Genomic DNA, 27,106 nt, shown 5'->3' on the forward strand with positions numbered 1-27,106 from the left:
ATGGTTCTTTGTTCACTGTCTGCTCCCTCCACACACTTGTGAATTGTGTGAAAGCAGAAGATGCATCATCTTCACCCAACAAGCCCTTAAAACCTTAGAATCACCGAACAGTTTGGGCTGGAAGGGACCTTAAAGACCATCAAGTTCCAGCCCTCCTGCCACGGGCCTGGACACCTCCCGCTAGATCAGGTTGCCCAGGTCCATATAACCTGGTCCCATCCAACCTGGCCATGAACACCTCCAGGAATGGGGCATCCACAGCTTCTCTGGGCAGCCTGTGCCAGTACCAGCTCACTGAAATGCAGTACAAGAAAATAAAAGCCTTACTTAACACTAGCAGGGATGCCAGATTTAACATGTTAAAATACAGGATGTAAAAAAGCTGTCTCTAAAAAGCTGTTCTGTTGCCACCCCGTCTCTTCTAGATCGTGAGAAAGTACCACTGACACTTGCTAAAAATGGCTTTGGGCCTGTGTCCTTTCAGTTCCGAACCAGACTTTCACCACCCGCGTAATGAAATCCTGTGGAAGGGCAACTGCAAATTTTCTATATACTTTGAGATGCATAAGGAAAGGCAGCTTTGTTGGGTTGCTTCGAGTTCCTCTGCCATGCCTGGAGCTGAGGAAGAGGAGCTGTACATCTGATCTGTGCAGGACAAGGACTCGTGTGTGTGCTGTCCCTGCTGACACAGGTGACTCGCACTCTAGGGCAGGTAATGTTATCACCTGGGGAGCAAAGCTGGCCATGGGAGTGGTGGGGACCTGCACAGAAGAACCTAAACCAGGACTGCGTGGCCTGAATTTGGATGTTTTGCAGGCTCTTTTTAGAAAAGGCACTCATCATCCTGGGCAGTGCACAAACCACAACCTTGAGCAAGTTCTGGATCCCAAGCAATTACCCTGCTCCTATAAAAAGCTGAAACATACTTAGGTCGATATTTTTAGACTCCTCTTTTTTTTTTTTTTTTCCCCCACATGTAAGAAAGAAAGCTACAACGTATAATCATGGGGGAGAAGGATCTTGTGCGTAGAGCCACCAGCCCAGCTAGCTGCTGCCCTGGGAGGGGCAGGGGAGCTTCCCGGCAGAGCAGCTGCGTGCAGGAACCACGTGGAGTTTGATGCCCCTTTTTGGCAGGGACTGATGGTGTGCAGAACTTGATTTGCTAAATCTGATGCTCAAGGTGCATCGATGCACCCATCAGTCTTATGGGTAAGGCTTGACAGGCTGTGATTTAAGAAATTCAGGCTTGAAGTCCCAGTGGTGCTGCTGTGCTCAAGGGTAGAGCTGGCACCTGTAAAGAAATCATGAGGTTGTTTCAGAGGTTGGTCTTCTGACATAATTGTTAGGTTTACTGTTCGGTCTATTTACCTGAGACCTCAAAAATGGGGCTTTATTCCCTGCTCCGTTACTGGCCTAGGTGATTATTTTGAGCAAGTCACTTCAGCGCTTAAGTTTCCCTGTCCTGTAACAGATAGAGCGAGTGCCATTGGTTTTTCCTACTGCTTCAGGATTAACATGGTAATCCTGATTAATGGATAGATAATCCCATGTGCTTCTTCAGTGCCTGTGGTGAAATTTTGTAGCAATTCCTGGACTGCATCAGGTTCACTGGGCACTGCTCCTATTAGAGGGTGACTGGCTTTTATATTGCTTTTCTATTTTAATGTAGTTGTAGCATAGTAGGCACATTCGGATCATGAATAAGCTAGATGTTACTGCTGAAGCAGAAAGAGTGAAGAAAGGGTTGGGAATGGCAATTAAAGTGTCTTCTGTTGGCTTTTATGATACATGCTCCACAGATATGAATGGGATATTTCACAACTCAGACAGTTACGGTTTCATGCTGGGTACTTACAGGAGCACAGACTGATTTGAAATTAGTTATCTCTGCATCCAAACAGGCAACAAATATAGTTCAAAGTGAAACCTCCTGTTTTGGATCATAGCGTTGTGGGGAGAGGTAGATTCTGCAATAGAGCAATTAAAGAACAGAAGAGACTCGGGCTTAATTAGCTTAATTCTGTTTGACCAGATTTCAAAACAGATGGCATTTGAAATTATGACAACTGTGGCATTCTAACTCACAAGAGTGTGTCGTGGAGATTGGGATAGGGATATGTAGATAAAAGACAAGGGAACAAGGTCTAGGAGACGGGGAAAGGGGACAAAATAGTAAAGTATTTTGGAGGAAATTTACAGAATGATAACATTTCATTCTAATCACCTGATGAAACAAGGCATCTTTAAAGTTGTGATAACTAGCTGTCAGTGTGTTGTGCCTACATGTACAAAGGCTGCTCCACTTAAACTGTAAAACTTTTCCCAGTCTTTTTCCAGTGTGAAGTAAGGGCATATTGACAAAGGTGATTTGTGATACCTAAAATCTCTTCCACAAATGAACAAGTTGCATGGCAAAGGCAATTGTTGATAGTGCAGCTGCATTTAAAATAGGAGCTCGTTCCTCAGTTTGTTATATCCCTAAGTAACATCGCTATGCTGCTACAACTCTTCAGTGCATGGAGTATCTTATTCCCCAATGGGACATACGAGAATGTTTATTTTGGTAAGGATTTTGCCAGGATGACTAAGGGATGTGTGTTATGCTCAACCAAAATATGAAAGCAGTGTACAGACCAAAACCTAGGCGTTTGTGCAGGACTCTTCTGCTCCACCCTTCCCCAAGCCTGACGTGGCTATCAAGCTTGATAGTTTGACCTCGCATGCTTAAGACATGGTGTATAATTTCCAGATACGTGACCAAGTTACTTGTTGAGCCCACGTCTCTGCTTGGGGCTTCTGCTGGCCCTGCTGCTTGCCCATCAGAGATGTGGAGCAGTGCCGCTGGCTCGGTGGCTCTGGCTGAAGGCCATGGTGAAGGTGCAGACGTACTCAAGTGTTGTGCTTTTGCTCCTGTAGAGTTTTCTTCTTGTAGCTTAAAGTCAAGCTTTGCCAGCAACATTTGCACGCAGGGAGCGTTTCAGTGATGTAGAGCTCATTATGCAAACTGGCAGGACACTCCCTGTCTAGACACCTCTATCTCTGCTTAAATGCTGAAGGTGTAAGTCACTTGGAAGAAAAGGAATGATAATTGTGACAAACAGTCATAAGTCCATTGCAGCCTATCTCTTCAGTGCTGGAAATAGTCATCACCACGGTGTTGTCTGATCGGCGTATACAGCCTGTAAGAAGCAGTACTGTTTATGTTTACATTATTCTGACTTTTTACCACTGCACTGCAGGGGAAAAATCTGAAAGGCTTGTGGTTTGGAACGGGAAAGAGAGGCATTTTCTGAAACCACTAGATAATCAAATTAAAAAATATTTTAATTGTTCCAGCCCTAGAGCCAGTTTTGGGTAATATGGGGCCAATTAGATTATTAAAACCACAATTTCTGATCACTATCAATTATTCTTATTGCTTGGGACAGCCCAAACCTTTGGGAAGATAGTTTTGATTAGGTATCTACAGCCCTTTCACCTATTTCTGGTAGCTGCATGATTAAGGGGATGCTTCATTAATGCCACAGTTAAATATGATACAGTCACTACTTTAGCTGAAGTTATCTTTAAATAGGAAGGAAAAAAAAAACCCACAAACACCCGCCCCTTTGTTTTTTAATAGGAGAAAGTAGGTCTGGAAGGCCCACTGAAGATTGTCTCCATATCCAACAGATGTAAAACTTTTCCCTAAACCAAACTCTTAGTATTGCACAAGAAGTCAAAATCCATGGTTGTAGCATGCTACAGAAAGAGAGCAAGAGACTCAGAACATCGTCAGTATCATAGTGACTTTTTAATTTATTTTTTTGTAGAAGCTGAAGGAACACTGCTGTTTCAAGCAAGAGTTACACGGTGTCTTTATTTCTACTGCCCACTCTGTCACTTTTGGTACCCCAGCTGGTTAGACCTGTAGTCATAGTCTGTTGCCCTGGTGAGGTTCTTCAGGTGTGGTGCTGCTTGTTGTGCTTCACCTGCAGGGCTGAGACCTGCTGGGACCAAGATGCCATGGGACGATTAAAGTTGTCCATATACTTCTGGATTTTATTTATCTTAAGAAAAATAAGTGAGCACAGTGTCATATGTGATTATGAGGCTGAAGAATTTGTGCAGGTGTCTGAGGCTTTAAGATACTCTAGGTGTGTGCCATGTGAACTGAAAGTGGTGTAGAGATGTCCTAACTCCTGAAGGTAGGTAGGTTTGTAGAAGTAAGGTGTTACGAGATCAGCTGACATGGCTGGAAAAAAAAAAAATTGCAGACAGGTGATCTAAGAAGTCTGTGTATCCAAAAGCTTGTCTGCTCAATGATATCAGTTGGCTGAATAAAAAGATATTATGTTCTTCTCTGGAAGCCTTGAACCTGCTTTATCCTCAGACCATCTTAGCTATAATAACACTATTTCTTGACTGGTGACTCTTGCAGGTTAGGATGGTAATTGTATTGGCAGGAAGTGCAGCTTAGCAAATGGAATTTTTGTGAGGGGATTTTCTGCTCTTTTTTTTTTTTTTTTTCCCTTGATGATTAAATTTCTATGGCACTTAAACAGCATGTATTGCAAGAGACCTGGGTAAGTACATATCAATGCATCTTGCAACATGCAAGAAGCTACAGACACACTGCAGCATCTCTAGCGAGCAAAACAAAACCTCTTTTTTCCTTAAACATTTAATTGTGTGACTGCTCATGGTGATGAAACCAACATATGTTGCGCTTCAAAATCCCAACAAATACATTTTTTTAGTTTACAGTCAAAACACAGTTGAGTTGCAACATATTTCACAGTTCAACATGAATATCAGTAACTAAAAGAGATCACTACTTGAAAGTTGTATGCATATGGATAAATGATATATATGAATGGTATATCTGTAAAGAGGTAATGCGATTGCTAGGAACTGAACATATACATTGTGTGTATTTTAAAATCTTTGGTTTGGTATTTTCTAAGTCTCAGGAAATCTACTGAGAAATTGTTTAGCCCCTTTGTCCTTTGTATTGTATCAGGACCACGGCTGGTAGGGAAGAGAGATTAGGCAGCTTCCTACTATCCAGTGCAACAGCTCCCTTTCCTTTGAAGGTACTGCCTGCCTTTTTGTAAAAGGGGAATGAGCCAGTGCTGCTGCTCTTCTACTGTGGGTATGCATGACTAGGGAACAAGCTGTGGTCCCCAAGAAAGCTACCTATTACTACTGTAGGGTAGGGATAGATTACTTCTCATCTTCATCCAGAGGGAAGGAAAGCAGAAATTCCATTTGTAGCATCATGCAGGTGGTTCTTGAAACAACCAATTTGTTTGTCCTTCTCAGGTCAGAGTACCTCCTCATCCAATGTTCTGTTGAAGTTGTTTAAACAATATTGTTTGTCATGTTAATGTTTTTTGTAACACAAGTGTTGGCTGTAGTGTTTTAGCTTTTCTTTTAGATGTTCTTACCCAGTCGTCAATGAACAAAGTTCCTGACAGTCATCTGTGGAGAGTGGCTCTACTTCACTGCCCTGTTTTCCAGATAGCCAGACGACAGAGAGAAAAGAAGAAGTGGTGGGAACAGAAAAGCTCCGTGAGCAACTTCCTAAACAGGAAAGATCAGATGTACAAAGCCAAGATCGTGCTAGTACTAGTCCGGTGCTACCAGAGTCTGCCAAATTTACAGCACTGTAAGGCCAGTTTACTTTACAATTTTGTACTTCAAAGATATGATGTAAGCTGTTTTGTTTCATTGAGTAGAAATGACATAAACTTTTAATTAACCTCTCTTTCTTTTTGTTTTATTGAGAACAAGAAAAAAGTTCCTCATAGTAGTTTTGAAACATTTTTGTGTCAAGTTACCAGGGCAACAGGCAAAGGCAGATAATCTACCGGGTAACTTCTCAGCAGGACAGTTCTGTCTTGCAAGTAATAAGTGGACCTGAAGCATCTGTACAAGATGAGCTGTCCGTGGATGCAATGCATGTGTTCATAGATGAAAACGGTGAGTTTCTCTAGTTGGAATAAGTGCAATATGTGAAACAATTAATTCTGAAACCTTTAGACTCCCTAGAATTGTATTTCTCTTCTTATCTGTTACTGATTGCTTGTTTTCTGTGTGTATGATAGAAAATGGCTTAGTAAGATCAGTAAATTTACTGATCAGCAATAACAAGAGAGTTCAAAATTCAACTAGCACAAACCTGAGGTATGCACAGTGCTGTATCTGCCAGAAGTTTGTCTTCCAAACATTACCCTCGAGAAGTGCAGGTTTAGCTTTGCTTTGCAGAACCTCTGGCACTTTCTGCCTGGGGAGGACGGGGGTGTGAAAGGAGGAGGGTCTGTACGAGGATGGCAGGGCAAAATGTTCCTCTTCTTTACTGTTGTGTTCTTCAGCTGAGCATGAGTAGGTGCTGACTCAGGCTGAACTCTGGTAATGCTGTGGTTGCTCCTGTTCAGATTCGTGGTCTGCCATCTCTTTCAAGTGAATTGAAGAGTGAACTAGTTTCTCTCAACGCTTGTGCTGGAGCACAGTTGCTCTGCAGCTATTACTGGAGGTTGAAGCTGTAATATGCGTGGTGGTGGTTTGTTTGAACTCCACGTGGAGCCCTGTGAGGTCCTGGCCAATACCTCTGAATGGCAGCCATCCCAAAAGCTGTGTTTCCTTTAAAGCTGCCTTCAAAACCAGTGTGGAATGAATACTCCTCATAGCTGGGATCCTGATCCCAGAGTTTTTTGGTTTTCTACCGACTCCTCATGGCCCTGCTCGCAGCCCTACAGCTGCTCCTGATGTGTTGTGTGTCTAAGAGCAGCAGAACATCATGGCCTCTGGCTGAATGAACAGTGACCCTTTGCTTCTTGCTGGGTGTGCAAGGAGAAAGTAACAGTGGCTATGCTTTTAGCAGAATTTTTCACTGCTTTGTACCTCCTGACCTCACCTTTGTGAACATAAAGAACAATTCTGTTTTGTAGTGAGCTTATGTTCATATATAGGCTTTTTACATTTACTTCACGTACCTTTTAATGATGGTGTAGTCCTTAAGACTCTGATGAATCTGTTTCAATGGATGCTGTTTTAATTTGGCTTCACATCATTCTTGTGCCCAGCACTGGAAAAAGAGGTCAAATCTTCACTGTAATCTGTGCTCTGATCTATCTGAGGTTTTTAGTTGTTCAAATGTTAATTTCATTTCTTCAAAATAAGCCTATTATGAAAAACTATATTTAGGTTTAGAAATGTGCCTGATCTAAGATATATTTTGATAAATTTTGATGTGGAAAAAAAACATCATATAACTTAACTGTTTTTTTTTTTTTCTGTTTATTTCGTAAAGGGGAAATTAGATCCTGTTATTTAAAGGCTGGATGTCAGAAGGAAGGAAATTTTCGACATCAGATATCAAATTGTGATTGTATTTCAAATGCTCAGTAAGTAAGCCCTTATTTTTAGAAACGTTAAGAGCTTTCATTGCTGGAAGCTATGAAGCAGATTGTAACTGTGAGAGATGCGTGTGAAGAAGAGAGCTGGAGGATAAATGTGTTAACCTATTCGAGAGATGTCAAAACATGCAATTTTATTCTGTACTAGAACAATGACTGCTTTATAAGAATATCGATAAGGAAAAGTGAAAAGGAAAACCAGCACAAGTCAGTGAGGTTTTCATTACTATCTGGGAAAAGCCAAAGTCAAGTGTGGTGATATAAACAAGACAAGACAGTAAATAAAACAAGGTGAGAGACTGTTATCAGGTGTTCTCTCAACTTGAATTGTCTTGCTCATTTCCCTTACCTGTTGTGTTCTGTCAGTATCAGCCCGTGACTCTATTTCCTCTGAACTTGAGCAGCAGAGCCTTTCGTCTTGCATGAAATCTCTAATGATAATTTGCCATTCTGAAAAAGGTATCTGAACAATTTTCAAGGTTTTTTTTGGAGTGATGGCGTAAATCCCACATTCACTCTTGTGGTTTCTGTTCTCTGATGTATTATGTTGTTACGCATGTTTGCAAGAAGAATTTTAACTATTGGTAAGTATTTTTATTAAATTATATGTTTTTAATATTGTTGTAGAGAATTTGGAACTGTCGAGCTAGGGGGTGAGAGGGGTTGTTGTTAATAGCAAATATTGTTCTTAAAATGTTTGGCTTTTGGTGGAGACTTCTGAAAAGCTCAGGAGTATGTTAAGAACATGTTAACATTTTAGATAGAATGCTGTTAGGATAGAGATGAGGATGTTTTTTATTTTCAGTAGGTGAAGACTTAAAAAAACTAATTAATAAAAAACTGGTTCCATCCACAATATGTTCCATTTCTTTAGCAAAATGGAGGGACAAAAAAAAACCAACAACTGGTAGAATTCTGTTTTGATTAAATATCAAACATTTTGTTTTGGGATTATTTAACTCTTGCGACTTCTTTTTTTTTTTTTTTTTTTTGATTGACCTTGTACAGGATAATGCCCTCCCCTCCCCAGCCCCAACATAGTTACATGGATTGAATCTGTCCTAAATTCACAAATAGTTTAAGGTCCCCTGATATCTATCAGTTAATCTGCTTTTTTGAAAAGAGAACAATCTTCCTTCTCTTATGCAAAGTCCTTCTAAAGCTGTCTACTAGATGTTTATGTAACATCTGTATCTTGCCATACCACATTAAATGCAGTTTTTTAGTTTGTGGTTTGCAGACCTCTGGAAATGTGAGTTACTTTTAAGGAGTCTGCTAAATACTATTAGCAAATGCAAGTCCAGATGTTCTCTGCAGTCATTTTCATGCATTTAATTTATAAAGACCAGTACCTTTGCTGGAAATCTTGGAGTGTAGTAGCAGTTCAGACTGAAACAGAACAAAGCAGCAAAGTTCAGTGTGTTCCCAGGACTGATTTTGTATACGAATGGGAAGGGAGAGCACAAGAGCTTTTCTAAGAACAGAGCAGCATGAAGGAAAGTACAAAGCAGAAGTTCACATGAAAAACAAGGAAGGAGAACCAGGAAGCATGAAGCATGCCCAAAGCTGTTTTTGCAAGGGCAGTTAGTAATATGACTAGGCCAGAGAAATTAATGAGAGCTGTTTGTTCAAGCGGCAGTTCCTACCATCTGTGCATTGATTTAAGGGTAGCATGGGAAAGAAAGAGTTTTCATTTTCTCCTCAGATGCTCACCATCAAGTAAGCTTGTACTTAGATGTTATGGAACATTTCTTGCCTATAGAAAATAGAGGGGCAAATCTGATTAATCGTCCTTAAAAACAGTTCAGGAATGAGGCATCTTACTTTCCTTGTTCCCTCCTACCTCCACCAGCAGGTATGCACACCAGTTATGTCAGGTTGGTTTCTTGGCTATGGTTAAAGATAAGCCAAATAGTCACAGTTATCAAATAAAGATATTTTCATTACTACACAAAAAGGCAAATATATATAATAATAATAATAATAGTAATAAAAAAGCTCAAGGCTTAATCAATGCATGTTTCAGTTACAATCTCTTTTGTATGTCTCTGTGGAGAGCTCTCCAGAGAAATTATTCACTTGAGGTTGGCCTTCCTTTGATAGAAATGTTCGGTATTAAATAGATTAAGATTACAGTATACATTTCCCCAAGCCAACAGCAAGCTATCTCTTGTGCTGTCATTGTGAAGGATAGGAGGACTTCCTGGTATCATTTACATACCCCCTGTGTTTTTTGCGTTGTTTCTTATGAGAAGTCCATACCAACAGAAGAGGCTGCTGTTATGGAAGAGTAGTGGAAAATAACTTAGCTTATCTCCCAACCCATTGGAGAGTTAACTAAGGAGAAGACAATGGCTCTGCAGTGCTTCTTCATGAGTATTTGAGGTGGTGTAGAAATAACAGCTTTAAAATTTGTATATGAATGCAATGGTGAGCCATCCAAATTAAATTTTATGCGCTCAAAGGATGTGGGAGAAAATTAGTACCTGGACATAAGAGGTAGCATCCTCCTTGAATAGGAGGGATAGGGTTTTGATCTCAGTGAGCTCAGATTGCAGAAGCTAGAATAAGATGGTGGAGAAAACATCTAACAAATCTTCAGTAGAAGTGTATAAGCTTTTAAAACACTTATCACCAATCACGTTGTCTCTACTATGAAGATTAAGCTGCTCCTAAAGCAAAAACATCAAACTGAGTTAAGCCAGTGAAGTAACTGCATGGATGTACATGGGCTGTGCCCTGATGCACCTCTGTGAGGTGGAGAACCAGGGACATTGCTCCAAGCTGGTGGTGGCAAGAGGCCCCTGGCTTTGTGGCTGTTTTGGGGAGAAGCGGTAGAGCACAGGTGCTGTCACTCCTGGGGCTGTGGGACTTCTGGGCAGTGCTGCAGCTTGTGAAAGGGGAAGGGGTTTTGACTGAGGAGGGTGTGAACCCTGACTGGTCTGTCGAGAATACAGTAAGTAACATATGAATTGGCCGAAGGTAAATATACCTTTTGACTAAGTCAAGCAAAACTGGATAAAGTATTTAAGTCTATGAAATAATATTTAAATATGACTTGAAAGAAACCATTAAAAAGAGCCTTGAGGCAGACTAACTAATGATTAACAATCTTAAATTCAAATTACAACTCACTGTTTCTGTCTATTGAATCCCACTGTTGTCTGCTCCAGGAGTAAAGTCTTAACCAGTCTGGCATTTTACAACAGCAATTGTTAGGAACGGAAGTGGTATTTGTATGGCCTGTGAGCAGTTTAGATTAAACTGCTTGGCATGGCTTCTGAAATCCAATTCTCTCAAATAATGCAGAGTCTTAGCACTGCCACTTTCTCACAGAAGTGATGCTGTGTTATGATTTCTTCTGTTCTTCACTAGGCTAGGTGGATAACCTGAGAGAATAAAAATGGATTAAAATATGCCATAGAAAGCTGATGTCCAAGTTTGAAGAAATTAATGCTTTCATCCTGAAGAGGCTCCTTGACATTGGAAGCAATCTTGTCTGAAGGGATTGGCTGAATTCAAATACCAGCTCTCATCACCTCTTTTTGGCTCTACTCTGTTGTGAGATGGTCCTTGGAGTATTCTCCAGTTTATCAGCGTTAATATATATTCTACCAGATGGTATAGTAGTTGGCCTAAAAAAAGACATTACCTGTACCTGCAGTCCTTGTCCTGGAAACTTTCAGAGCTTCTTAAAGATAGCATAAACACTCATTAGTAACTTCTAAAATTATCTCTTAATTCTGCCAGAGATTGTTGAAAATTAGAATAGTTTTACATTAACTTCGTATTTGTGTCTCACCAAATTCTCTCACAAGTCCAGCTTCTTAAATATTTAAATAGTTAAATTTAAAGTTCGTCCCTGCATTGTAATGATCAACAAAAAAAGATGATGCCTTTTTCATCTCTAACCTCACTTTGCCAGTGATTCTTGTTAGTGAGTTTGGTGAATTACTTCAACATTGGCAGGTAGCTAATCAATTCCCCAATTGTCCATGTAATTACCTTGACCCAACTTTTGTCTGCTGTCTTGCCAGCAGTCACTGGAATGGATTCCCTGTGGAGCTAATTGCCTCAAACTTTGATGCTCCCATTTCCTTGCCAACTTCACCTCTAGCCCTTAAGTGCTTTGTGACAGACTTTGACAAGACAGAAAGTGCTTACTGTATTTGAAGTTCATGGATTACGTCAGAACCTAGTTGCAGAAAGACCTTTTGGATTTGTTTTGGAGTGGGAAATCTGAAATAGCTTTCTCATCCTGAAAACCCTTCTTCTGCCCCATTACATTACGCTCCTTACCAATCTTTGTCTCTTTTACAGTGAATCCTTAATGTTTCCGTGCCATGTGGCTTAGGTATATGGATGGCTTCTGGGAAGGTAGAGGAGGACAAGAAAGTTTGCATTTGTGTAAAACTGGTGCCTAGTATAAGCTCAAACAGCCTTTTTGTATGGTTAGTTTCTTTTGATAAAATGGTTGCAAGGTTTAAAACCCTACCTGTATACAACAGTTACAATCTCCAGTTAAAAAAAAAAACAACACACAAATCTTCCCATTGATTGGTGATACAAAGTAAAACCTACTGTCCTTAGCAATAACACATCCTTAAAAACATGGAGTGAAAGGATGTCCAAGTGAAAGCATTGTTAGAAGTGTATAGCTGGTTTGGAGGTTAGTACAAATGCATTGGAGTTGGGAAATGTCTTACCAATTAGGAGGTGTCACTCTGATGCATCTCTTCTGTCTGTCACTGTGTGACAGAAAGCAGATGTTTCAAAAGAGCGTCTTTTAACTACCTTGACTGTCTCTTGTAATTAAATAACTAAATTATTAAATAATTAAATAACTGAATCAGTTTTGATTAGCAGTGAAAAAGATAAATGCGAGCTATCATGCTATCTTGGGGTGACATGTAAAGTGGCTAATAAGTACCAGTAAAAATGTAGCCCCCCCCTAAAGTTACAGTAATCATAATAATAGAATTAACATGTTCTGCATCAGCAGCACACCCTGTCCCCAGTACGGAGGTCAGTAGCACCATAAGCTACCAACGTCAATGTGTAAATTATAGTGCACTTGTATACTCTGTGTATACTTGCTGTATCAGGCTACTCTTTTTTTTAACCATTTGATTATTTTTCTGCATGTGCTTTCTTTGCATGCTGCTCTTCTTGTTCAGAAGATCATGCACCCTCTAGTGTGTTTGTGTACATGTACGTATTGGAGAAAAATGTATCAGTATTTGTAACCTCTCAGTAACACAGCTTTCCTCAACGTGTTTGAAATACTGCCCTCTAAGAATTCTGTCTTTCTAAATGGCTTGGATGCCAGAGGTTGATAGATAGGCATGTTATCCTTCCTAGGTTTAGCTGCCATTTTTTCTCTCAAGTACCAAGTGCTAAAATAATGTACTGTCTGAATCTGTAGCCTAAAAATTTGAATGAGCACTCTTTTTGGTGACGAATAAGTGAGACAGTCATTTTACAATTAAGTGGTGGGACTTGGAACCCTGTCTGCTTCCTTAACTTAGGTTGAAAAAAGACAGGACAAGTAAGCTTACATTAAACTTGTGGGCACTGATGTGATACGCTTTACTGTTTTGATAGTTTCTCCTACCAAAAAGGTAATTCCAGTGTTTAAAATTGTGTGTAAAATTGTGTTCTTAGTGTTTGGAGAAACCTCGAACACAACATCTTACATTAAGATACAGTATCGTCAAGTATAATGTTGTTAAATAGCTGTGACAATCCCTGAAATGGCCTAATGTTTATACATTCAGATTATTTGTTCTTCCTGCTTTGCCTTTTAAAACAACTTTGCAGATATTCCTAGTTAGAAAGAAACTATCCAAAGCTTCCATGGTACTGCCTGAAGCAGTTCACAGACATGGTAGCATGGTGGCACTGTAGAACTTGGTTGTTTTCCTCTGTAAGTTTTAGTAATGATGTATCACCATGATTTTTATCTCAACATGTCATTTTGACAGTTTAAGTGAACAAACTCAGTTTCAGGAAGGGCTGGATTAATTTCCAGAAAATGTCACATTTTTCCTAGGCTGTTTTGCTCAGGTATATTGCAGTGCATCCCTGGTATGTTCAGATCTGAGATGAGTACAGATCATTCAATATCCCTGAAGAACATGCCAGTGTAGGGTCACGGTAGATACTCAATAGTATCTACGGCTGTTTGAGCATTTTGCTATGCTTCCTTATGTTTGTTTCCATTTAAAGCATTGAGCTTTTTTAATGTGTGTGCAAACATGGATGTGCTACGGTTAACTACAGTTCCAAAAATACAGAAAGTGGACCACACACAATCCTGATGTGGAAATGTCCATACCAACCTGGCAGTGCTTGCTGTGTGAAAAACAGATGTGTGTAGCTCCAAGGAAAAACATTTTAGTGATTTATTTATTTTTTTCTCAAGTAGAATAAAAGTGAAGAGCTACTTTTTAAGGCAGGGCCAATTTTCTCTCTCAAATCAAGTATTAGCTGTTATAAAGTCAACTGGAGTTGTGCCCAAAAAAGCTATGGAAGCATGATACTTATATTTCCATTTATATTTCCTTTAAGAAATACTTTTTTTTAAGAGAATCCAATTTATGAGAATAGTGCTTGTATTCTTGAGCCCATTTCCTTCTCTCCTGTATTAAGCTCCTGAAAAGAAAACAAACTCCCAAGCCCTGTGCAAGATGGTAACATCATATACCTGCATTGGTTTTGAAGTGATGGAGCTGTTTAGAGCAATCCAAATGTTTACTGACAGCAGTTCAACTTGTGATACAAGTGTTTGATTCGTTGAAATACTTAGATGGGTTGAAGTGTTGTCCTCTTGTTGAAGTTAATCACTTTGAGTCTGGCATTAGTCAGTAGCAGCCATAAATTGCATTAGGAGGCTGATGTGCTGTATGCATGTAATATAAACTAGAGTTTAAAACAAACATGCAATGCTGCAGAAATGGATATATGGCATGCAACTGAAAATATCTGAGAGATGGAGCAGAAAGAACTATTAGACCTGCCCAGCCCTAAGGGAAAAAAAAAAAAACAACACATCTTTATCTTAGCCGCAGTTTCCCCCTCCTGCCTGGATGACATCTGGGCAACATGAAATCTGTTGTGCATATATGAACTTAGCTTGCTATATACCTCAAAAAAAAAATAAATCATTGTCTGCTTTATTCATAATGTGTGTTTTGTCATTTACATAGATAATATTACACAATAATTTTATGTGTAATATAAATGTAACCCATATCATTGTAGTTGTTTTTTACATATGGTTCATCCATACCAGTATTCATATTGTACTTTGCATGTTCTGAGCAATCAGTCCATCTAAAATGGTGAAGCATTTACAGAAGCTCTGGCACTAAAACAAAGCTTCTCAGAAGCTCTATTATTTTTTGATTTTAAAATGCTTTCCAGTATAGGTAGAGAAATCCTTACAGGCAAAAATAAATAAATAAAAATCTGCTTGTTTCTTTGAGAATAGAGCATTTTTCAGCATTAGCTGGGCCAATAGATTAAAAAGAATAGCAGCAAAAAGGGGACTAGCAAGTACTAAAAAAAGTAATTCAAATTACCTGCCAGTATAGCTTTTATGTGACACAGAGTGCAGTGTTTCTGGCCCTGGGCAAAAGAGAGCTTCCAATCAACGAGTTAACTTAGTTGATTTGCAATCATATCCATGAATAAGCTGCTTGAGTGTATTATACTCTGTGAAAGCACCTATCTGAATGCCTTAGCAGTACTGTATGTCTCCTGTATAAATCCATTAATACTTCAGTATGTTCACCACTGGAAAATTCTCTAAACCTATGAGGAATAAGCATCATAGGAGAAAGTACACTATGATTATTTTTTAATCATTTTTTTTTACTGTTAACTTTTTAAAGTGCCATTTTAGAATGAGAAAATACTCTATGACTAAAACATCTTTGTATTTCTCAGTGATGTGACTGAAATTACCAAGACAAGCTCCTGCTCTGACAATAGGCTGCTGACTTAATATGAAGGACTCTTAAAGCTGCTTAGCAGGCTGTGAAGTTCTGCAACTGGGCACTTTTTAAAATGGCTTCAACAAATATTTTGTAGCTTCTTTTGGGATTCAGTGCTTTCAGATGAGCTGGTTGCTTTAAGTGTAAAATTGCTTGAATGTGTTATATATAAGTATAGGGTATGTGCGTGCACTGAAGACAGTGATGTTTGAATTCTGATAAAGCTAATGATTTTCTTAAAAAATACTCTTTGAAAACTCAGTAGCCTCTCCTTTTTCTGCTGGCTTGCTAGGTACAGGAGAGAACATTTGTGTTAGTGTGGCCACTTCAAATCTTTTCCTGGTTTTATTTTATTTTATTTTTTTTTCATCCCCCCTATCACTCTTTTAACACAGAGCAGGGAAGTGCTTTTGACAGAATGGGGAGGTGCTGCCACATGATGGCAGCAAAATCCTGCTCAGGAATGGGAGCTTCAGTAGTCTTGTAGTTTCTGGGGCCTGTGTCTACCCCAACTTTCAGATTGAGAGCTCAAGAGGATCTTCTAAAAGACTGGAGATAATGGTGCAGTGGGTGCTTGCTAATGCATTAATTCCAGTAAAGTTGCTTCTTCTCATCCTCTAGTTTAACTAGTCTGTGCTGTTTGTGTTGTCAGTAATAGGCTTACAAATTACTGATTTACCTCCTTGATACAAAAATTTAAAAAATAAAATCTGAAAAGAGAGAAACAAGGGTGAACCAAGCAGTAGTGTCTCACTTAATGAATATGATGTGCGCTGCTGCTCCTCTTGTAGTACTTTACAAGACTTTAACAGTGGCCTTATATCATTTTCTGTCTGTTATGTCAGTAAATTAGTGCATCCAGCTTTCCCATTCTGTAAACTTGTGTACTGTATCTTATTACTGTTAGGGGTGGTATTGTTGTTAACTAAACAAATAATAAAAACCACTCCTGAAGTCCTGTTGGATGAGTAACAAAATGTCAACAAGATTTAAGAGAGACTTAATGTTTAGCTTGTACTCCCCTCAGCTGTAATCACTAAGGGAAGTTAAAGTATGCATTCTGAATTAACGTTATTCTCTTTGAAACTGCTAATTTCTTTCCAAAATAAGTGAAGATTGCTGCTGCTTATTCAGTTTTTCCCTATTTGCTATGATTGGGCTTCTCACACAATCATCCAGTCTTAATGCTGCTCTTGCTTTTGCATATTTCAACTTGCTTATATAGTTTATGTTGCCTTTTAGTTTTTAAGTTGTCTTTATGTCATAGGACAGTTGGCAGCTGTAAATCACGGGCTGCTGGAAGAGGCAATTCCCCCACCCAGTGGATTTGGCCTCAGTGCTGGGTTATGCAATAGTCTGGCCAGGTTAGTGCTGGCGGTTCTGCGGTGGAGGCCAGGCGAGTGGACTTGTAGCAAGAGGTCTGGGTGGTGAGGTGTACAGACGATGAGGACATAAAATGGTGAGGAAGGCATTTTAGGTGAGAAGGAGCAAAGCTGCTGAGGTGACGGTAGGAAGACGTCAGCAATGGGATCAAGTAGTGGAGGTGCTGTCAGGGAGCTGTGAGCTGCTATCGATCCGGGACTTCAAATCTCATTTCAGACAGCTGCATTTGTGCTTTCACGTCATTGTGACGGTATCAGTTGGAGGTATTTTGAACGCACCTCAGATGAATACCTTGGAGGTGATTGTTGTGCTGAAAGGGAGCTTCCCACCTCTGGACTTCGCCCTGGTTCACAGCTATTGCTGCTTGGACTTAAGAGTGGCGTTTTAGTGGTTATTACAAATGGCTTCAACTGTATTATTATAGCTGTAGATATTTATGTGGCATGCTGTTACACTTAGTAGGGACCTAGACAGCTTCCTGAAGCAGTTTGATGGGATCTTGATGTTTTTGTATGCAGGAGTTCGGCTGTTTGCTATTGCAACTGTTGTGACACTGGTTACAGGGTTGCCTGTCCTAATTTAACTTTGTCCTATATCGAGGTTAAAATGAAAGTTAGCCAAGCCCTGCAAAACATCTTTATTAAGCAGGGAATCCTTTGTAATTGTGTAACGTGTCTTTGTAATGAGCTTACCTTGAGAGGTGTTCAGACTCGAGGTTAGCTAATCCTTAACGAAGGGGATGACTCAGGCTGGGTTATATTTGAATAGCTTGAGCTAAATTGACAACAGTATAAGGCACACGTATGTCCTGTCAAACAGTGACCCAAAAGGGAGAAGGAAGATTTTTCCAGTGCTGTGTAGTGATAGTAAAACACTTCCACTGTTGTACCGTTGCTCAACTAGCTTATGTTTATTGTGTTCTTACAAAACTGAATTGTGAGCCAGGAAAAAATTCCTGGCTTTATGACCATTTATCAGTAGAGGGTGCTATGTATCTTCTGCATTGGATCTGCATGGGTTGTATGTTTACCAAAGATATTTTTAGTTATTAATTTATTATTCAAAATTTGGTTCAATTATACCTTTGCTTACATTAGCAGTATGGTTTACCATAGTAGATCTTGATAACGTTAATTTGATTCTGCAAACGAACAGATTTTCTGTTTAGTAAGGTTCCATGTTATACTGACATCAGCTTTGTTACAGTGATTTTATGATTAGAGAGTGCCCCTATTCAAGTATGGTAATAAATCTATGGAATCTACTTTACAGGCTTACAAAAACACAAATACCACCATCACATTTCTTTCTGGTATTTGCTTTCAGTGTGATAATGTCATCAGATGAAATATGACATTTAAGTAGCTGTGTAAGCATCGGGGAGTTAGCAGGTGAATGTGAGGAGGAGGTTGTGTGGAAAATAAGAATAAAGAATAAAAAAACTAGCAAACAGGAGTTAAGGGGAACAGAAAATGAGGGAAGAGTAAGAAAAGATACAGAGATACGAGGCTGATTAAATAAAAGGCATAGGAAGGAGACAAATGCCAGAAGACAACTCCCAGTTTTGAAATTATTGCTTTGGTGGCTCTGTCTTTCCATCCCCAGTGCCCTGATTGCCTTGTCAGGCATCTAAAGTTTCAGCTTTTTCCCACAGTTAGTGTCCCAGCTGCTTATAGCTCTTCTGCCAATTGCTGGTAGGTGGAGCTGTGAATTTTGCTGCTGAAAGCAAACAAAACAGACTGTGGGCTCTCCTGGCTTTTCAGTTATCTTCGAGTCTGGTGGGAGAGAATTTGATCTCCAAGATTATTCTTGGAAGAAGTCTTACGAGTAAAATGATTTTGATTTCTGAGAACTAGTAGAGGATAGTACCAGGGGAATATCTTGGCGTATCCATCCATCACTCTGCCAGTTCCATTCTTGGTAAACATGGAATAGAAGACATGGGCCAATTAAAAAAAATGCTCTTGACTTTTATTTGGCTTTTGTAGAAAGATAACTAACAATGCAGTAACTTATTGAAGATAACCCTTCTCTTAAGAAGATATAAGGAGACACTATTCCCTTGCTGTGTTTAAGTCACATTTTTGGCAGGGATTCCTGAAGCAGTGTTCCTGAACGCCCTGAGCTACGTTTGCCTTTTTCCTGCTGTGAACAGGGAACCCCAGGATTGTGCTCACAATGGCAAGGAACAGGACGGCTCATCTTAGGGAAACAAGGCAATCAAACTGGACAAGGTCACCCTTCAGTAGGGCACTTCCAAAATATGGAAAAGGCTTCATTCATTAGCTGTTTTGAGAAACTTTTTTCCTGGGAAGTGTGCCTTTAGGCTTGCTCGCCTCTTTGCCTCCCCGAATCTGTCGGTTGAGACCAAGGCTCTTGGGTCAGTTTGCATCACTTCTGTACGGTTTCATTATTGTCTGTTGGCAAGGTGCTGTACAGAACCCATAAAGGAGATGCATTCTTATGGAGGGCTGGGCCATCAGCTGGGTCGAATTGAGCCAAGTCCTCATTTCCTAGTACTGCCCACAGGGAATGTGACAGCTGTCCTGAATATGTGGAACAGATCTGCTTCTGCCTGTAGCAGGAGGAGTGGAGAGTGTAGGGGAAGTCATTAGGGCTAAGAACATGGGGAGCGTTCGTGTCTGCTTGTCTGGTAGCTCTGCTGGAGTGGCAGCTGGCAAATATTAGGTCTGGCATCCAAACCTGCTACCAGTCAAGGCCTTGGTTTAAAAAACAAACAAAAAACCCACTGTGTGTCTCAGAGACCAAAGGCAGGATGATTCCTCTAGTGACAATCAGGGCTGCTGATATTCCTGTTGGTCCAGATAGAGCTAGCAAGTCCTGGTGCAGAGAAAAAGAGAGTATGTGTGTTTCAAGCTGTTGGTGTGATAGTTCAGCCCTGCTTCTAAGCAGTCCAGGCACTGAACCTTGTCCTAGCACAACACTAGCCATTGCAGCTTAAGTTAACACCCAGGTATATTCAGGGCAGCCACAATTGCGAAGCTCCTTTTGTTGGGCTTAACAAGGGTTTCAAGACAGGTTTTGGGAATTGTCCCCAAAAGCAGGGAAGGTTGAGTTTGCTAAAATTAATAAAGTTTCTTGGGGGCAATCATAGGATATGCGAGATGAGTTTTGTTTTTGCCCTGGCACAGACTTATTGGGTGACCGTAGGCAATGACTTTGTTTTCTTCCTGCTTGTCTTTCCTTTATGGCAAATGGGAACAGTAGATATTGACTACCTTGCATCAGGTAAAAGCTCTGAGCTGCTTGGATACAGAAGTAGTAAGAGCCCAAGGCAGACGAGTAATGAGCTCTGAGCAGGGTCCCTAGTGTATCAACCCCACTTAGAACAGCATGAGCAACAAGTATTCAAATTAAATCTTTTCCACAAGTAACCATGATCTAATTTCAGTATAGCTCTTGCTGAGACCAAGTCAGTCATGCCATAGTAGCTTACCATTTTTGCAACCCAACAGGTATCGCTGCAGTAACTGCAGAGGTTTTCCTAAAGTAAACTATTTCAGTGCTGTATCTATAGCATAAAGCAGTAAATGTGGAGGTGAGGGGGAATCATCTTGCTCAGGGCCCTCCCAGGGTGAATTTAAGCTTGGTGCTGGGGATATCTGAGCTAGCCTTATGTGACTTATTGATGTATTGACATCTTGTGAGGGCAGAAGGAAGTTTCTTATAGCCTGAATTCTCAGTAGGTAAATTATTACTTACAAAATTCTGTGCAGTTGGGACATAACTGGTTTATTACCTAAATAAACTCGGTTTAAAGCTAATCCAGTATCTCCATAGCAGCTACTCTGTGGTTCTGCACTGGGGATACACAGCTTTTGACCTGAATTATGAGAGCAGGTAAACAAGAGGGAAACTTTGACAAATAATCTATTATTAATAGTAAAGTAGCATGCTTGGGAGTAGTAGAGATTTGTAGACAACCAGAAAAAGGAATGGTGTTTTTCTTCCAGAATTTTACGTCAGTATTAGTGGTCTTAGAGTATGCCACACTGATGTTTCTGGAAATAACTCCTGGACTGGGAGTCACATCAGGTAACTTGAGGTGTTTATTGCACAGATACCCAAATCTGGACTTAACGTATGGCCTCTGTTGCCAGTCAGAAAAAGACACTTCTGAAGTGTGATTCATTGTAGGTATTCATCTCAGGATGAGAAAAAACATGGTTTGGAAATGTCCATTTCTCTGCAGTGGATGTAGAGAATGCATCTAAATTTGGGTTCTAACTGCTGTGGGCCTGGGCTAGATTTCAGGTATGGAGGTGGAAGACTCCATGTCCTTTGAGCCAACCTGTCTTCCTCCGGTAATGTTTCAGTAATACTAGGAAAATGCTGCTTTGTAAAACAGTCTCTTTCTGTTCTCTCCTCTGTGTGCAGTGAGATCCAGTTCAGCTCCTCCAGCACTACCACTTCAGAGAGCCAAGATCCATCTTCGGGGGATCAAGCAGCAAGTGCGCTTCAGCAGCAGCTGCTCCTCATGGTGGCACGAAGGACCCTTTCAGAAACCCCACGGGTACATTGTAATATCTCAGTTTCTAGCGTTTTGATAAACTGCTTTATAAACAAATGCTGCTGCAGGCTTGTTGCTGAGCCAGTTTTGTTGCTATCCTGTGCTTTTTTTTGCCTGGTACAGCTCACGTGGGAGAAGATTTATTTTTATGCTGATAGATGCAATTCAGCTGCTTTCTACTGACACTGAGGGGTGTCCTAAGAGAAGAGTGGTATTACTGGTTTAAGGGGCTCCTTGTAGAAAAAGAGGGTAAGCAAGGGAGAAATTCCTCTGCAAAATATAGATCTGCAAGCTGTACTAGAGACTCCATCACCTTCAAAGATGATCTTCTGCCTAACTTCATTTGAAAGCAAGAGCACACAGCTGTTAGGTTTTTAGATGCACCACCAGATTTTAATAGTATGACATGTTTACTTCAGATTCATTAGTATCCTAAAACCTTATGTCTGGTTTCCCTTTTCTGAAACTGGCAGCCAGGCTTCTGGGTGTCTGTTGCGGAATGTCAAAGCCACCTCCCTCAATGCAGTTGCTAAAAGAAAAAGGCCCTCAGAGTTCAGTTTGCATGCTAATATTTGGACATATTTGAACTTTACAGTGCTTGGGGTCTGTGACCAATGGCTTGAGGCTGTGGTCTTGCTTTTACTGTTCCCTTTTTGATAACTTTAACCTTCTCTTTTCCTCCACAGCAAGTTCTAATTTGATATATAACCTCAAAATGCCAGTTAATTATCTTTCATCTTGGATTTTGAACAGAAACTTTAAGCTAGATACAAATTATATAGAGGAATTATTTTAAATTAAAAATCTGGTAATTGTCTCTGTTCGTTATGTGTTTCAGATTTGGACAGACTTCTATCTAAAGGCTAAGATATTTTCCAGATATTTGTAATCTTGTAAAATGCCTGTAAATTAGAGAACAATTATCAGTCTCTTTTGCTTCTAGGAAAACAGCGTTATTAAGAAGTAAGGCATATTGCTCAAGATTACATAGCAAGTTCGTAACAAGGTCAGGCAGTAATTTCAGAACTTCCTGTTTTATGATTTATTATTAAACGTGAAATCCTGAGCCTATGCAAGTCAGAAAAAGTTTTGTCGTAGATTTCAGTGAAGCTAGGATTTCATGCTGTCTCTGACACTATATAAATTTATGAAGTTTTACAACTTTTTTTTTTTTATATGAGGCACAATTACACTTAGTGAGTAGCTCAGGGCTACTCAGTTTCCCAAATGCTGCTCAAAATTCTGACTCCAGCCCCAGTACTGCAAGCCTCGTGTAATTGACTTTATCCAAATATATTACTCCTCCTAAGGAGCCAAAACTTTTCACTTATGCACTCAGTTTAATACATGTTAAAGTGTTCTGAGGAGCAAGCAATTAGTTCTTCAGATCTTTTTAATAGGCTCTTTGCCACTTTGTTTTATTTTGATTTAGTTATAGTGAACAATCTAGATTAGAAGAGTGGAGCTAATTATTGCAGTTGATTGAATTTCATGTTACTTTCCGTTGGGACAGAGAATGAAGAAGGAACAAGACAGCTAGAATAAGCGAGTGTAATACTTTTAAGTAAATTTTTCCTTAAAGAAAGTAATCTAGCAACTTTTTTTGAGTGATAATAGAAATACTAAAATTTTGCATACCTAAACTATTTTAGAGTTTAATCACCATGATGGAAGGATTGCAACTTGTCTTATTGCTTTTGGAATTACTGGAAGTTATTTAAAAACAACAACAAAAAAGTGCTTTGCAGTCTGGCATCCCCTTGAAAGTCTGAATGTTGAGCAACATAAGTGAGTTACTGTTCTTTGCTGTTATCAGCTGTGTTACTAGGCGTTGTGTGGATGTGCACTTTTAGACAAGGGGGCATGAGATAAAAGCATAAATTTGGATTTTTCTCTGAATCTAGGGCATTTTACCTCATTCTTGCCAGCAGACTGAGGGTATTAATGAGTCTATTCCTATGGCTTGGCTGACATACAGCCGTACATTAAACCATGTGTAAATTATGTATAAAATTCCTTTTTCTGGAAATGGAAGAATATAAATTATTCCAATAATTTAAAATAAAAAATTAATAATTCCTTTGTGCAGGGAGATAGGTCATTTAAAAGTCTGCATTTTGCTAACAGTTACAATTCAAGATGGTGATCAATTATTTCACACAAATTAAAAGGCATGTTGAGATTAGAATGGGGAGGGCAAGCACCAAGTAGTTGACTCTGGAAAGTGATATTACCTAAGAGACCGCTTACAAGTTAGAACTACTGATTGTCTTTAGGATAGTATTAACCTTCCTGGTTAGAGAAGGAGCTCTAGCATAGCGCAAATAATTCTAATGTACACATTTCATGGAGATTCATAATATATTTATCATCTAAGTTCCTTAATTATGTTTAACAACAGCGGTGGCTAGAAAAAGGTTGAACACTTCTGGACCTTACACTGATTAGAAATCTCAGATAAGTCCTCGAAGGCAAAATAAATGATTTTTGTTTCATAAAATCAATTATCGGTATGCTCTGGAGTTTGCAGAGGTTTTTTTTTTTTTTTTTTTTTTTTTTTCTTCCTGCTGTCTAGCTTTGCAGACTGGCTGGTGGTCTGCAGATAAGCCTTCTTCCTCATAACTGCTGGTGAAGCAGTGCAGTTGTAGGGTTAGAGAAGATCTGAAATGTTCTAATTCAAACGGGGCAAGAAAAAAAGATGTTGAAATATAACAGAAGCAATATTCAAAAAGAATTACTTATGATTATGTTGGTAAGGTTAGAGACTCTTAAACTAGTGGTGAGCAACGTGATGATGCTCACCTGATGTGCTGTTAGAAGCATCTTAGGAAAGATAAACAAAGCTGTGTTGTGTAAGGAGAGTTAAGTCATGGCTCTAGACCTTAAACCTTACTTGAATTTGTTGGTTAAAACCAAGTATTTGTCCTATCAGGGGTAGTTTTGTGTTGTGCTGTAATAGGCCTGACACGTGGAAAAAAACTTTAAAAACGAACTTTAGACAAGAAGTTGCGAGTAAAGGGGACATTTTAAAAGGAACATTTGATATTTATGTTTAAAGTATATATCACTGTTGAGCTCCACAATTGATACAGCTTCTGTCCATCTGCAAGAAATTAAGCTGGTGTGATATCTTTGTTTATAATTTGAAGTGAAGAAAATAAATATGTTCTCACTATCCCTTGTAGGAGAAAAAAAATATCTGAAACTTCATGTAAATTTGGCCTTTTAAGCATGTGTTTTGCTGGCAGCCATATGTCAATGTGAAAGAATGTTTTGTGTATTTCTGGTTTGTTTGTTTTTAAAGCAACCCAGTCAGGACCCTGAGGATTCTTCATGTTCTTCAGCACAACGGAAATTGAACAGGCAGTTTTACAGATTTATTATATTCCCTGGTAAATGGATTAAAATCTGGTATGATCGGCTGACCTTGCTGGCGTTGCTGGACCGGTAAGCTTTCCTCATGCAATTCTATGTAGTATTGCAGTGTGGGGCACTGTGTCTGTAGAACAATGCCGACCACTGAAGAAGAAAAAAGTGAGCATAGTGTTAGTTTCATATTCAGGTTGAGCAGGTAAATGTTTGTTTTCTTTAAGTTTAAGAAAATATTTTCCTTCAGAGTTGTTTTTGGTGGTTCTCACTACCCTTCATCTTCAAGAGAGGCTTTGATTCATGTGAGCACCAGGTCTACAGAAGAGTCCTTAAATTTGTCTCTCAGCTGTAGGATCCAATGATTGTGAGCTTTCTATGGAGAAAATCAGCATGTTGTGCAAAAATGTGGAACTGTTGTAAGCCAAGTATTCCAATATGAAATTAAAAAATTGAGTGGTATTCAGAAGAGAATCTTTCAGTGACTGCTTCTCTTCTACTTCAGTTTTATTTGTTTAGAGAAAATTTCTTGTCTTGGCATCTCACATCCTTCCAGTCCCTCTGTTTTGTATCAACACTTTTGGCAGCACCTTTTGCTAGAAGACCTCATGTGGTAAACTTTTGGACTACTAAAACCTTCGGACATATTAACCTGCATGCCTCATAGTCATTACTCTCCTATCTCTGCTTGATTCTTCATTTTGGGCTTGGGTTTTGTTCTACCCTGTATAGTAATATGGGTTGCACAGCAGAAGTCTCAGAAGACAGCTTTTTACATGCTGAAGAAATCTGGCTATATAGTCAGGGAGCTTGGGTCCAGAGCAGATATTTTTTTTTAAATCTGTGGTGTCTTACCACTATTTCAACTGCAAGAAAATTGTATACTGATAAATTCTGTTGTAAGAGCCTGAATATTAACTTTGTTCTTTCAGTCAGCTTCTATGTTCTAATGGAACAGATAAAATGAATAAAATGTAAGGTGACAATTTTGGTCTTTGATCTAATTCTTTGTTGTCAGGTGTATATTTTACCATTAAATGAATGTCCTATTTCCTTATTTATTTATTTATTTTGATAATGGCATTTTGAATACATTTAAATCACCTCCATTGTGGAATTCTATCTGGGAGGTGAGGTCAGAGAGTGCTGATAGTCTCTTCTGGGCTTCAGTGCATGTCTTATCTACCCATTTTAGCTGTCATTATGGCTTAGGTCTTTGGAACAGGGGTGAGTACTGTTAAACATGGAGATGTAGGTTTGGGAACAAAACCTCAGGTCTTTTAAAGTCTGATAGCTCCAGCACTGCCAGTTTATACCAGCTGCAAATGGACCTGCCCTGCTGTAATGACTATATGAATATATATATATTTTTATTCACATAGGACAGAGGATATAAAGGAGAATGTACTTGCTGTCATCCTCGTAGTTCTCGTTTCACTTCTTGGATTCATGACTCTGAACCAAGGCTTTTGTAAAGACATTTGGGTTCTGTTGTTCTGCCTTGTTATGGCCAGTTGCCAGTATTCTCTCCTCAAGGTAGGAAACAAGTTCATATCCAATGCTGACTTCTCTTTTAACTTCTTTGAAGGCAAAATCCTGTAAGCAAATTTTTTTCTGTTCTGTTTTCAGAGCGTTCAGCCTGATCCTGCTTCACCAATACACGTAAGTCTCTGCCAGAAGAACAAGTCTTTCTCCTTTGTTATAACATGTATTGTAAAACAGTCAGTTGTTTAGTGAAACAGAGGAGTAAGTATTTTGCCGTTCTAGGTGATTTATGAAAATGAACAAGATACCGCCTTAAGTCATTTGAATTTGTAACTGCAATTAGAAAAGTGATTTTTCTTTAATCTAAAATACATGGTTAAAGCAATGTATCTGGACCAGTTTTCTGAAATCCAACATTGTGGCATCAGGCAAGCATTTTCTTCACTTTGCTTTGGAAACAGTGGCTGAACACAGCCATTGTTCTGGATTAGAACCTTGGTCATTGGTCGGTTGGGACTTTTTGAGATAAGGGATTTTATTTATTTATTTATTTTAATTTGGTATTGCAGTTGTAAGTTTCAATAGTATTACTAGCTCATCAAATGGTGTAGATTTTGCCTTTGTTACAATATGGTCACTGCTTCAATGCCTGTGTCGTAGAGAAAGGACCAAATCTGTGGGCAAATGCAGGCTCTAAGGATCTGTTAAGTTTGTCTGCTGAGTATATTCTGAGAAACTGAACTCTGACAGTGACACCACCCTGAATGGAGCCAGTTTCTTACTCAAATCTATCTTCATTATAAGACTGATTGGAACATCAACGTACTGCTGAAACCTGACCCCTACATCTGTCACGGTTTCTCAGTTCTTTTGATTTGCTGGTCTTGGGACACATTCCAGTAGCAATGTGGTACCTCACTTGCTTTTACACCCTCTGCCCAGAT

The 27,106-nt window shown here is 39.4% G+C and overlaps 1 protein-coding gene and 1 long non-coding RNA gene across 5 annotated transcripts in view; one reads left to right on the forward strand and one right to left on the reverse strand.

The window, feature by feature from the left end:
• The window catches only part of PCNX2 (pecanex 2), a 153,468-nt gene that overhangs the window by 15,973 nt on the left and 110,389 nt on the right, over positions 1-27,106 (forward strand). For 2 of the 3 annotated variants that reach the window (XM_038176128.2, XM_038176127.2), the window contains exons 6-12: positions 5,503-5,650; positions 5,819-5,964; positions 7,295-7,388; positions 21,179-21,314; positions 24,616-24,758; positions 26,060-26,213; positions 26,307-26,339. In XM_038176128.2, the coding sequence (XP_038032056.2) occupies positions 5,503-5,650; positions 5,819-5,964; positions 7,295-7,388; positions 21,179-21,314; positions 24,616-24,758; positions 26,060-26,213; positions 26,307-26,339 (854 nt within the window). Of the gene's footprint in view, positions 1-5,502; positions 5,651-5,818; positions 5,965-7,294; positions 7,389-21,178; positions 21,322-24,615; positions 24,759-26,059; positions 26,214-26,306; positions 26,340-27,106 lie in introns of all 3 variants that reach the window. The other variant, XM_038176129.2, reaches the window with a different exon arrangement.
• Positions 3,775-9,051, reverse strand: LOC106020473 (uncharacterized). 2 transcript variants are annotated; one of them, XR_011808267.1, is made up of 5 exons: positions 8,753-9,051; positions 7,750-7,863; positions 6,978-7,069; positions 5,430-5,491; positions 4,914-5,330 (listed from the first exon to the last, which is right to left on the reverse strand). It is a non-coding gene; the product is annotated as an uncharacterized lncRNA (long non-coding RNA). The 2 variants fall into 2 exon arrangements; XR_001195986.5 differs by lacking the exons at positions 4,914-5,330; positions 5,430-5,491 and adding an exon at positions 3,775-4,234 and having other exon boundaries at positions 8,753-9,042.

This window comes from Anas platyrhynchos, chromosome 3 (assembly GCF_047663525.1).
Source record: "Anas platyrhynchos isolate ZD024472 breed Pekin duck chromosome 3, IASCAAS_PekinDuck_T2T, whole genome shotgun sequence".
In the NCBI taxonomy this organism is placed as follows: Eukaryota; Metazoa; Chordata; class Aves; order Anseriformes; family Anatidae; genus Anas; species Anas platyrhynchos.